The sequence below is a fragment of the Beauveria bassiana genome (genome assembly GCF_000280675.1).
Source record: "Beauveria bassiana ARSEF 2860 unplaced genomic scaffold BBA_S00077, whole genome shotgun sequence".
Lineage (NCBI taxonomy): Eukaryota > Fungi > Ascomycota > Sordariomycetes > Hypocreales > Cordycipitaceae > Beauveria > Beauveria bassiana.
In genome coordinates, this window is record NW_007930912.1 from 38477 (window position 1) to 50391 (window position 11915).

Below are 11915 nucleotides of genomic sequence, written 5' to 3' on the forward strand. Positions count from 1 at the left end.
TCGTCCATTGACCATTCCAAGAAGGCATTTCTGAGTGCAATACTGCCGCTGTTGCTGGCTGTCCCCTCCACGAGTCCGATGCGCTAGTCGCTCACTTCGCCGCGTGGTCTGCCTCACTCCTCGCCCAAGAGGCGTGGGGGTGTCCGGCGGCCTGGGCATTGACTCGTCGTCTGATGGTTCCCTGTCTTCATGTCGCGTTAAGTGCTCGTCAGGGTGATCCCGATAGTATTGACGCGTCTTTCTTCGGGGTACAAGCGGCGATCGATCGACACCTCCATAGGTAGTTGGTGCGTAGTCGGATGAACTGTCTGGCGCTGATCTTGCGCTTGCTGGAATGGAACGCAACGTCGTTTCAAAGTCTTCGTTCCACGTCTTCAGGCCTGTCCGAGCCCGGTCACGCTCGTCTTGCCCATGTCCCCGTCTTTCTCCAGGGCCGCCGAGCGCCAAGAGAGTGAACGCCAAGTACTGCCCGACAGCCGTACAGATGTGGAAATGGTTTAGGTGAGGCATCACCTCGTGAGCAGGTTCAGCTAGATGGTAATACAGCGTCCCTGGATCGGTCCAGTCAACCTTGAGGAACACGATCGCTTCACCAGTGGTGAGCAGACCATACTCCAAACCACTCTCTATCATGTAATGATACGTCTGTGTGATGGCCGACGCTGTCAGCCGCTCTGCGTGATACCGAAAAAGCGCGTCGGGGTCGGCGGCAGTCGGTATCGTTTTTCGGTTCACCACTTCCTTGTAGATGTCCATGTCGCGCAAGCCAACTCGAAGGTGAGGAGCCGTCAATTTGTGAGGCGGCTTATACTCAGAAATATATATCATCGTCCGCTGTGAGAGCGCGGTGTTGTCGGATCGATAGACACATATCTGGTCTGGTCGTAGCTTGTTCAGATCTCGACGGTGGTCAGGCGTGCGGGGTGGTGCTGATGCTGTTGCTGGCGTCCCGCTATCAACAACTTCATCTGCGACCTCGCTAAGCGCATGAGGGTGATTCTCAAAGATGACGCCATCTCCCAGTGCAAAAGCCGCCCTCGCATCTTGCACCATTTTGAGTCGTTCTATGATGACCCGGACAGGATCCTCAACGCTGATATGTAGAAAATATTCGAGAGTCTTCTCGTCTTGTATCGGCCGCTGAGATACCCTACTGCCTAAGCCTGCGAGGAAGTTTCGATTCTCGAAAACGCGTTCCTCGGTAGGAAAGGTGTCGTATATGCTGCCGAAAACGATCCTCTGGATCTCGAGGAAGTCGGACCATGCCCGCAAACTTTGAGGACACCACTTGTCTCGAGGGTTGGTGATGGAGCCTTTCGAGGTGAGATCTGGGTCTGTTTCGATGGCAAACCGAGAATACACAAAGGAATGACAAGCCGCAATATACTCGTCCAATGTCGTCGGTCTTGTTTGTTCCTCTGCTATATCGGCGCGTTGTCGCTGTTCCTCGGCGCGTTGTCGCTCCCTATGCTGCCCGCGTTCTGCTTCCTCGGCGCGTTGTCGCTCCTCCTGTTGTCCTTTCTCTGCTTGCTCGGCACGCTTCTCCGCCTCTCGGAGAAGCTTTTTTAATTGTTCAGCATCCATCTAAGGAAGATTATTGGACGTCAAACTACCGGTAGTGTACCAGTTCAGAAGAAGTTCGGATAGAAAGTGGGCAGATCGGGCGGACTCCAGTGCCCCAGTTGTAGCCGTGGCTTAGCCGATCACGTTATTGAACCAACACGTTTTTGTGCACAGGACATGGTCTGTCACCCCGCCGATGGATGCTACGCTGCCAGGTATTTCACATGGCCTCACTTCAAAAATTGATATTACTATTCAATCCTCCCTTTTTGTGTAAGTGATGTGTCGCGCCTGCGGCCAGATTATCCGGGCAGCAATACAGCCATGGTTCCGTTTGCAGCGGCCCATAAAGAAAGAAATTTATTGGGTGTCATTGTAGACCAGCTGCATGTAAGATGCAGTCGTGTGTCTATGTGATGAGCAGACCTGCCGCGATTTGCGTCATGGTGTTGGTGGCTCAGAAGCGCCTGCTGCCAGTTGGGGTGCTCGGTAACAAAACAACCTGGACATGATAAAGCGAGCCAATTTTGTGCTGTGCGGCGTCCATGCAACTTGACCAATCTCATCGATGTCAGGAAACTGATGCAGTCACGTAATAAGCCCACTTTGATACATATCCCCGCTATTGTGATACTGAGGTTGTCGTGACCTTCCATGAAGGGACTTCGCCCAGACATTGGCAATACTAGTTAGTCTCTTGATCTCCGCGAGAAAACTAGCCGACGGGGTAGTGCGCATGCCTTTCCTGGCCGCCACGGTTGCGGATACCTCGTCAGGTAGCACTGCCAGCCCAGCTTGCACGTCAGTGGCTGACTCATAAGTAGGCTCGTGCCTGTAGCGGGGCTGCCTTCGGTGAATGTAGCGACCGCTGTACTTGAGGCTTCAATATCCCTTAAATGTATTGGCTATATCCGCCGGGACGAATTATATTTTAGAAAGGTGAATGACGGACGCAAAAGTTTAGTAAGGGGCTTGGCGCCACGGAAGCCTACCGCGTCAAACTACAACCCTCGTTTGCTGATTGCAACCGAGCGTGGGATTGTAGCGATTGCGCACACCTACTAACAGGTAGTACTTTCGCCAACGAGGAATCAAACACCGAAACTCTATGTACCGGGTGTTTCCACAAATACAGAGGGATACTCTGTATTCACTCGTACATTTAAGATGTGGGGCGAGTTACTCTGCGAAGCCTTAAAGCACAGAAAGGGGATTCAACAACCTTGGCGCAGAGGTCAGATCTGCCTGACCTGCGGCAAACCCTCGCCCCACCTAGAGCAGGCCGCTCGGCTTATTGTCTCCTGATTTGACTTACGGTCTGCAGCGGTATAGAGTAAGTACAATGATGGCGCGGTGGCGGTGTTATGCTCGTGACTAGGAGAGCAAGGCAACGGCACTATTGGGGGAGCAAGCAGGTCGCGATTTCGCTCAGTATCTGCTCGAAATGAAACTTAGCCCAGCCGAGGCCTTCACGTCTCTCATCGGACGCAAAAATGGCCCTAGAAAAGAGTGACGAATACGAGAGTCTTGAGCTGCTCCATGGAAGGGCCCCTAGATCGCAGTGGCAAGAACTTCGGATTGCGAACATGCTACTGCATTTCCGACGAAAAAAGTTCTAGAAATCGGTGGTCGCTTTATTTTAGAGTCAGCCCATATGCGAAGGACGGTTCAAAAATGATTGCTTCATAATGAGATCACTCCGAAAGTGATTGGCTTGGTATTGTACAATCCTGCCCTCTGTTGAGCAATAACTCTACTACTTTGAACATCCGCAGCCACCACATCTGGTTGCACCTGGGTTGCCACCACATACTTTGCAATCCTTGCACATCTTTGGCGTTTGCGCGGGCTCGCTTTTGAGAAAGCTCTTGGGAACGCTATGTAAATTAGGATCAGGTATTAAAATCGTCAGAAACTGTCACTGACCTGTGCCTCGGAAGAAAATTAGGCAACTGGCAGGGTTTTTGGAGCGGAGGAAGATCGATAGGTCGTTAGGCAGAAAGCAACAAATATATACTCAGTCCGAAATAGGCCTACGCTGAATGGGTGGCGCTTTCCAAGCTAAAAGTAACACGTGTCACACGCCTACCCCTCTGGCTTCAACTTTACATCCACCTCAATACGCCATGTTACTAATGGAGAAATGCGCTTCTTGTTCGAAAACTAATCGCTGGCTGATACAGTAAGTATTCTGGATAGGGTAGAAGTCTGCTTGCTGAACAATCTTGCGTACCAGAACGAATCGCCGAATAGAAGAAATCAATGCTTGTACAGTAAGAGCCAGCTCGATATACGTGTTTCTATATGATCTTGACCATTTTAGGCCCGATATTTCCATACAATCCAGAAACTGCTACAAGAATTAAACGAATCGTCTGCGGAAAACAAAATTGACACCGATGGAGACGAGGGCGAGCACGAGAATGACGATGCGGATAGCGATGATATTGGTACGGATTTTGGTCCTGAGCAAAAGAATGCATACTTCTGTCCTGAGTTCGAATGTCGGCAACGCAAAGCAGATGCAACCTTCAAGAAATACAGTCGACACTACAAGACTCGTAAACTGTCTACCTATTTTCAACCGTTCATAATCAGCTAACACGAAATTCTAGACGTTACATGTGCAGTTCCTTGCGCAGGCTGTCACACAACACTCGTTCGCGTGTCTACACTCAAAAGACATTTCACCGACTGTGCAGGGATAAAAGACAAGCGAACAATGTCTGGACATACGGAAGCAATAGAGCAGATGAAGAACCAGATAGACATCGAATCAAAAATGGCTTCGCACGCAGCTCGAGCAGCACTTCAAAGCTGCAAACGCCTTCGCCAGACAAAGTCGAATATTTTGAGACCGCGCAAGAAGTCGAAATCGGAGACATATCCAGGCTATTCATTTTCCGCAAGCCGGGCATTTGATCAACAACAAAGCGGATGCACCGACGACAACGAACAGCAATCACAGGTACCAAGGACTACCATGAACGCCATTCCCTCATCATACTCTGGAGACAATCAGGGAAGGGCGCAGAACGTTACGACAGGCATGGGAGATTTGGAAGTCACAAGCGAGAAAATCGATGAGATGCTTGTATATCTTGAAAACGACCAGTGCTCGACAGTGCCGGACATGCACGCGGCTGCCATAGACCCGAGCGGTTTGAACGAATCAACGAACGAACCAACCATGTACCATGACAAGCAGTATCCCGCAATAGGTAACCCGATTTCGGCCACCAACGCTCCAAGTACAATCTTCGCGAACGATCAGCCCTCAGCAGCGAGGAGCACCTCACATGCGATAAGAGGTTCCAGTTTTTTGAGCTATACAATGGATGGATCATTTATGTATCCAGATGGCCAATATCCAATATCACAAAACACTACCTTGGCAAAAAGAGGCTCGAGCTTTACGAGAAATACGATGGATGGATCGTTTATATATACTGATAGCTCGCATGCCACGGCACAGAGCATTGCCACCGAGAATTCAGGATCGTGGCGTCTTTCATAATGGAGTTCTGTCACACAAAACCAAACTACAGGCATGCTCTTTATTCCCTAGGCCCTGCCATTAAGACATGCACCATTTCTTTATTCCCATCACTAGTTGTTCTCTGCCCCTGACATATTGAGCTTCTCAAAAATGAAATGCGTTCGGAATCCTTGACTTTCCAATTCAGCAACCTTCGAGCGAAGAGGTTGCGTGTCTGGTAGTTCCATCCAACCCCACTCAGCTACTTCCTCGTCACTACCCAACGCAATATTCATGAAACCTCCGGCCTCGCAAGTCCAACCTAATCGACTGTCGATAACAGTACTTGCCGTAGTCAGTCAATGGACATATCGTTCGGGATTCGCAGACCTACTATCCACCATTTGGCATATCTTCAATCCTTGTTATAATACCTTCTCTCTTCACGTTATTTAGGGGTGTTTTCAAGACCCCCCAATTGTCGGGATCCTCCTTGGCGTCAAAGAATTGCAATTGCGAGCCCTCGTAGTATACCACTCTAGATCCGGGCATCCAAAACTGCACCAGAAGCGTATGGATCACTTCGCCATCATCGCGCTCGTCCCTATTATGAAAGAACCAAGCGTATTCGGAGGACAGTCGAGTGCTGAAATATCGGAGATAGCCCCAGCGAGGCTGTGCAATGATGGATAGCACGATTGAACGTATTTCCTATAGTGTTAGATAGCAGCACGGAAGGCTCCCGTTGAAACGTACTGTGTCCCCCCATATATTTCGAAAGACAAAGTCTAATCCTTGTGGTGTCTTGGTATAGTATCCGGCGTTGTAGAATTGAGCGAAACGTTTCCCCTTTCCTGTGACTTTCTCAGCATCGGTTTCCTCATCGGTGTCCTTGACAAGGTAAAACCCGGCGCGCTCGATAGAAGCCTTAGCTTCAGGCGCTGAATCTGAACGCAATGAAGACATAGTTGCGCAGTTTACGACTGTCTGTGCTTGCCAAACTTCGGGGATGCCATGATGGACTTTTGGTCCCTAATGAGGGGCATCTATGGTGGACCTGCTTGCCCAACCACTAAATTTGCGCCAATCGTAGTATGCTCGAGCCAAATATGCCCTCGCAGGAAAATAAGCATTCAACAATTTATTGGCAGGATGTAAAAAATTGTATTAGCAATTTAACAAAATTCACATGGATTCCAGCGCAGCACATCCGGCCACATTGATCCTGCCATGAAAACAGGACACAAGCCGAGACATGGTGCACATAGCGGAGGGACAGAAAGGGCCCACAGGGCACACAGGGCACACAGAGCACACAGGGCACACAGGGCACACAGAGCACACAGAGCACACAGAGCACGCAGGCTAGATAGTCTACAAGGTACATCATAGGATACACAAGGTACATCAAGGGGTACCCGAGGCACACAATGCATACATACAATGCATACAGGTAAAGAGAACCTACTCCAGCCGATAACATCGCGGGGTCAGCTCAAGCTCGCACGATATGTGATATGGCCTGCAGGAATGTCTTGATAGACTCGTAGCAATGTCAGCTCCTGCATGCAAGTCTCTTGATCCATGGCCGCTAAATGAAGGCAGAATGTAAGAAGTGTAACTGGGTTGCGTCGTGGGCGAACCAGTTAACCGCTTCGCTGTCTATATAGACCTCCTCAAGGCTCCCCGAAATATTTTGTCTATCTTCCCTTCTTCTATCAGCAAGCTCACATATTCATGGCGTTGAATTCTACTTGACCATAATACAAATTCAGATACATCATGGCATCCACTACAGTTGGTGCTCTTTACTCGCAGGTATCCTTTCTGGACACTCTTTTCCCTGGACTGGGCGTTGCATTGAGCTACATCCATCCCCTCACGTCCGGGAAATCCCATCTCGGCGCCCGGCTACTCTGCATGTATGGCCTGGTCACTTTCTTGCTGAGGTTTGCCCATGGCCGTGTTGCTAGGATCGTGGAAAAATACTTCAGTTCGTCAATCATTTCCAGCTCTTTGAGCTACTCAAACCCTAACCGTTCTCAGCATTTACTTTCGAGGTCCCCTATACTAGTAATTCCTACGACATACTGAGAAATTGGATACAATCTCAGCCGTTCGCCACAGAGACTCAATCCACCATTGTGACTCTCGAAAAAAGTGCCGAGCCGGCAAACGGAACGACGAAGGACACGTTGAAGTATAGCCCAAAGAATCTACGCAAGTCTTTTTGGTACAAAGGCAAACTTCTTTATTTGAGCTCTATGCCAGAAGAAGGGTTTTTGCAGGGTGAACGGTTCTTCCTCTCTTGCATGGGTACATCGTCCGGAATTCTGAAAGAATTTCTTCGCAATTGCCAGATCACGCTCGAGAAACAAACGGAAAGCAAGACAGCAATATACATGAACGGCGACGGCCGTTGGGAACTCGCCCTGCGGCGGGGTCGAAAGCGGACGAATACTGTCATCCTTCCCGAAGACGTGAAGAATGACTTCTTCGACGACATTGCGGAGTTCCTTGACCCAGAGGCCGTAGCTTGGTATGTCGAGCATGACCTGCTCTACCGCCGCGGTTACTTGCTTTATGGCGAGCCCGGAACTGGCAAAACAAGTCTCAGCTTGGCGGCTGCTGGACAGTTCGGCCTAGACATCTATGCCATGAACCTGTCCAAAGTCAACGATGCAACGCTCAACAAATTAATGAGCAAACTGCCAACACGATGCATCCTCCTTCTAGAGGACATCGATGCAATCGAAAGCGCAATGAGTCGTGAAAACATCAATGCTGGGTCGAGCACAAGCAGCAGCGTCACACTCTCTGGTCTTCTCAACGCAATTGATGGAGTAGGTTCCGTGGAGGGACGAGTTTTGATCATGACAACTAATCATGTCAACCGCATCGACCCGGCTGTGATTCGACCAGGGCGTGTGGACAAAATGGTTGAGTTTGGGCTAGCAAGTCGAGAGATGCTGCTGGAACTGTTCCGATACATCTATATACCGTTGTCCAGCAAGGCCGAAAGAGCAGGAGATACGGACGAAGGGGTCGTCAAAAGCCAAGACGCTCAGGATATCCAGGAACTAGCTGTGAAGTTTGCTGATCGTGTCCCTGAGATGAAATATAGCCCGGCCAAGATCATATCTTTTCTGATTGCGCACAGGCATTCGCCTCGAGACGCAGTGGAAAATGTCATCTCCTGGGTTGAAAAAGAGGGGGAAGGTTTCATTCCTCTGAGGCGCCACACTTCTACGATGAACACGATGGAAGAAGAGCTGGACGTAGATTGTTTCAGTGCAACGCTTGGTATGGAGCTTGTGGAGAATAGCCAGACGTATACGGCGATGATATAGATAGTCAGATTGTCACAGCACGAGGCGCAAGTATATTTCAACTACTATTTTAGTACGCCTAGAAGTGTACCCAGCCACCTCGTTCAGCTGGAAGCATGCAAGCATGTAGCGTATGTTAAATAGGATAGAAGGACACGTATTTTACAGGCCGGTCGTCTCCACCCGTGGTTTCGTCATATACTGAGCTTCGGGCTCCTCCTAAGATCGGGCCGCCGGGTCAGCTGCCTGGCGTATTGTAACGATAGGGGGACATGGTTGGCAGGAGTGAGCAATCGCATTTATTTAGATGGATGCTTAGATTACGCGATTTTGTTAGAAACTGTCTATAGCTAACCCATTTCTTAAACGCAACGGCTATAGATAACGGAATCTTCGAAGTAAAACTAAGCTCTTGACCTTTTAGTAGCTATTTCGTATTAATATTTAGAAATGCTAGCTGTTTAACCGTGTTTTTACCCGCCGTACTAAAAATGAGGAGAAACATCCTCCGTGTCCTGTTTGTCATGCGCTGTTACTCTTGCTGGTATTCCACGAGCTCCTATAGTCCTTACGTCCGCCGCAGGAGTGCTATATAGATACAGCTAGTTAACACTCACAGCTGCCGTCCTCACTAGATATTCGCACATGCCTGACAGGTTCGTGCATTATGACCAGGCTGGCTGCACACACCACATCGACGACCTTTCGTCTCATCCCTCGATTTTCGACCTCTGGCCTTGCTCTTGACCAGTTTGTGCGGTCGCCGCTGTCGCCGGCTGCTGCAAGAATGCGGCTGCACTCGTTGGAACTGCAATTGAAACGTAGTGATTCCGTCGATCGTCACGCATTTTAATGCAGCGTTTTGCAACTGCCATTCACCGAAGGATGCTGACGACGCCTTACTGCAATCTGAGCCATTCTCGCTCTCAGATTCGGACAGGCTGTGAGAGGCTGGTGGGCTAAGCATGCCGGCTGTCTGAGCCCGTCTAGGCGATAGCAGCGGAGGTCCTCCAGAGCGAGGCATATGGTTCGGGCTGCGAACAGGCGTCATGCCTGCTCCTTCATGGGCGACCTTCTGGCGTTTATGCGGTCTAAGAGTCTTCACCGCCATGTTGTCATCGGAAAGGCTGTCAGCATGGCCATCTTCGGAACTAGTCACTGAAGGCGACTGGTTCGCGCTGCGCTTTTTGCTGTGGCCGTCATCCTCGCCATCGGTATCGCTGGGACTTCCGTCATCATTGTAGTCATCGTCATCGCCGTCATTACCGCCGTCGCTGTCGCTGCTGCTGTCGCTGTCGCCATCGCGGGAGGAGCTGTCACTGTCGCCATGATCAGCGATGTTGCCGTCGCCATCGATAGACGCTGAATCGTTGTGAATGGCGCCCTCATGTGGCTGAGTCTGCCGCGGCAGTTCGGCACGGCAGCTCGGTTCACGATTGTCACGATGGCTTGAGAGTGACTCGTCTGCGTCCTCAGCCTGCCCATAACCTTGCTCAGCTACCTCAGCGGGTATACTTGATGAGCGCCGACTGGAGTCTGACCCATCCCTGAACGCCTGCCTTGGGGGGGGCGAGGTGTTGGGAAAAGCAGAACGTGAGCATTGTACAGCCCCATCCAAGTCGTCATCCCCTTCAGGACTTAGTGAAACGTCTCGCGGCGTATTAGGCACAGTTGCTGTTGATGCTAGCACGATGATTAGCTTTGACATTCGCTTCGCTTCCTCTGCTTGACGGTTGATCAAGGCTTAGAGGCTAACTCACCCGACGAAGTATTAGGCTGTGTTGTAGTCTCCTTATCGATACGTCCATTCATTGTCTTGAGAGACGGAACGTCGTCGTCCGTTTCGCCGTCTGACTCCGACATGGACTCCGATTCCGAATCAGTGGAAATAAGAATTGCCTCATTTGGGCCCTCGCCTGTGGCTTCATATGCAGGAGATTGGGACGGATGCCGAGACGTCAGAGCTAGTGCAGGTGGTCTGTCTTCGTGCTCTACAAGTTTAGAGCATGTCGCAGGTGCGATATCGCGCTCTTGCCTCGCCGCTGTGGCAGTAGAAGAGACGTGCTGATCGTGGGTGGAAATGGCCGTCATTGTGCTGTCGCAGTGCTCACCTGTGAACAACAAACCTGGACTTACTAGGAAGAGCTGACTTCAACTTGGGCTGTGCCAAACCTCTCGGGCTTACGAGGCCTTTAAGTAGACAAAATGCCAATACTCTTTGTTTGGACCTCGCTAGCCGTCCCAGCGTCGACAGCTCCCAAGGTCGCAAGAATGCCTCCCATGCAAGGCAGCGGCGTCGACCCCTTCGCAGCAAAATGAACGTAGCAAGCTCAGCATAGCCTGGTCGCAGGTCCAGCTCCGCACCAATCATGTACTTGCCGAGTCACACGAACCGTGCTTTGTGCTTTCGTATCTGCACGACCTGCCTATATGCTGGAAGTTATACCTCAGAAAGTCGGTGACACATCACTTTTCGGCGCTGTCGAATCGGCCCGTCTGACTGCATACAGCAACTGGAAATGCTGGTCATAGCCAGTGATTCTTGAGACCGCGATTGCGTGTTCCGCAGAATGATTCAAAGCAATGCGCCAAGCTCGGCAACGCCGTGATTTTCCGAAAATAGCAGGGAAGGCACAACGCACGTATGCCCTTTTCAAGAAGTACATCCGAAATATCGAGCGGTCGAGACCTTCCTCGTGCCCACTCCGGTGACGTGTCAACTCTGATGGGCTCCAGAAACTCAGCCCACGGGGTCCGTGACAGCCGATGCAATTTCGGCAAAGCAGTCTTGTTGTCATGTATCGTGAGGCATTTTGGGGACTAGTCAAGGGAATGTCGCGGATGATCATCCATAACGCAGCACCGAGGAAACGGGAGATGCCTGCGAGCTAGAACAAGTCAACGATCGGTACAAGACAGAAGTTGGGTTTTGAGGGTAGAATAAACGTACAGGCTAGGCAGCCTGTACTGCCGAGAGCACGGGCGACCTTGACATTGCAATTGGGCGAGAAGCGGCAGCAGAGCCGTTAGCATCAAGCAAAGACACGGGACAAAGACAGCCCGCCTGGACTGCGTAAGATCCCTCGGGCGGACACAGGCCAACGGGGATGGTGAAAAGGGGCTGCGCTGCAGGGGACTCGGGCACGGAGAGAAAGCGTATTGCGGCGGCGGGTTGAGGAGAGAAGAAGTCGAGAGTACCTGATGCAGCGGACGGAGGAGGCCAAAGTATTTATATTTCGGCGGGCATGACGCGGCGGGGCAGGGCCTCGAGCAGGGGTGGGTGGGCAAAGCGGCGTGGCGCGCGTTGCCTGTTTGGGGTTGCCACCATTCCGGAGGCAGTAGCAGCGTGTCTGAGATTACTAATTAGAGATTTATTAATCTATTTTTAATATATTAATATTATAATAATAATTAAAAGCTATAGATTAGTATTAATAATTTTCTAATAACTATAAAGGCCTAGAGGCTATAATAATATATAACTAATTATTAATAAGTTAGAAATAACTTATAAACTAATTATTAATTACTTAGTAAATATAATT

At 50.3% G+C, this 11915-nt stretch overlaps 5 protein-coding genes across 5 annotated transcripts in view; 2 read left to right on the plus strand and 3 right to left on the minus strand.

Annotated features, from left to right (window-relative positions):
- BBA_09963 (metalloprotease-like protein) overlaps positions 1 to 1584 on the minus strand; it is a gene marked incomplete at both ends in the record, with an annotated part of 2042 nt that extends 458 nt beyond the window's left edge. The window contains one exon of the mRNA XM_008605060.1: positions 96 to 1584. Coding sequence (XP_008603282.1) covers positions 96 to 1584 — 1489 coding nt within the window. The remainder of the gene's footprint in view (positions 1 to 95) is intronic.
- A 2114-nt stretch (positions 1585 to 3698) lies between these two features.
- Positions 3699 to 5131, plus strand: BBA_09964 (uncharacterized protein; the record flags this gene model as incomplete). The annotated part of the gene is made up of 5 exons (XM_008605061.1): positions 3699 to 3745; positions 3800 to 3836; positions 3887 to 4124; positions 4179 to 4784; positions 5112 to 5131. The coding sequence occupies 5 exons, from the start codon at positions 3699 to 3701 to the stop codon at positions 5129 to 5131; spliced, it is 948 nt and encodes a 315-aa protein (XP_008603283.1).
- Positions 5132 to 5172: 41 nt separating this feature from the next.
- Positions 5173 to 6007, minus strand: BBA_09965 (uncharacterized protein; the record flags this gene model as incomplete). Its single annotated transcript, XM_008605062.1, has 3 exons — positions 5173 to 5386; positions 5436 to 5752; positions 5798 to 6007. The coding sequence occupies 3 exons, from the start codon at positions 6005 to 6007 to the stop codon at positions 5173 to 5175; spliced, it is 741 nt and encodes a 246-aa protein (XP_008603284.1).
- Positions 6008 to 6823: 816 nt separating this feature from the next.
- BBA_09966 (mitochondrial chaperone BCS1) lies at positions 6824 to 8391 on the plus strand (the record flags this gene model as incomplete). Its single annotated transcript, XM_008605063.1, has 2 exons — positions 6824 to 7034; positions 7088 to 8391. The coding sequence occupies 2 exons, from the start codon at positions 6824 to 6826 to the stop codon at positions 8389 to 8391; spliced, it is 1515 nt and encodes a 504-aa protein (XP_008603285.1).
- A 383-nt stretch (positions 8392 to 8774) lies between these two features.
- On the minus strand, positions 8775 to 10461 carry BBA_09967 (uncharacterized protein; the record flags this gene model as incomplete). Its single annotated transcript, XM_008605064.1, has 5 exons — positions 8775 to 8797; positions 8943 to 8958; positions 8988 to 9019; positions 9061 to 10053; positions 10131 to 10461. The coding sequence occupies 5 exons, from the start codon at positions 10459 to 10461 to the stop codon at positions 8775 to 8777; spliced, it is 1395 nt and encodes a 464-aa protein (XP_008603286.1).
- Between the last annotated feature and the right edge of the window lie 1454 nt (positions 10462 to 11915).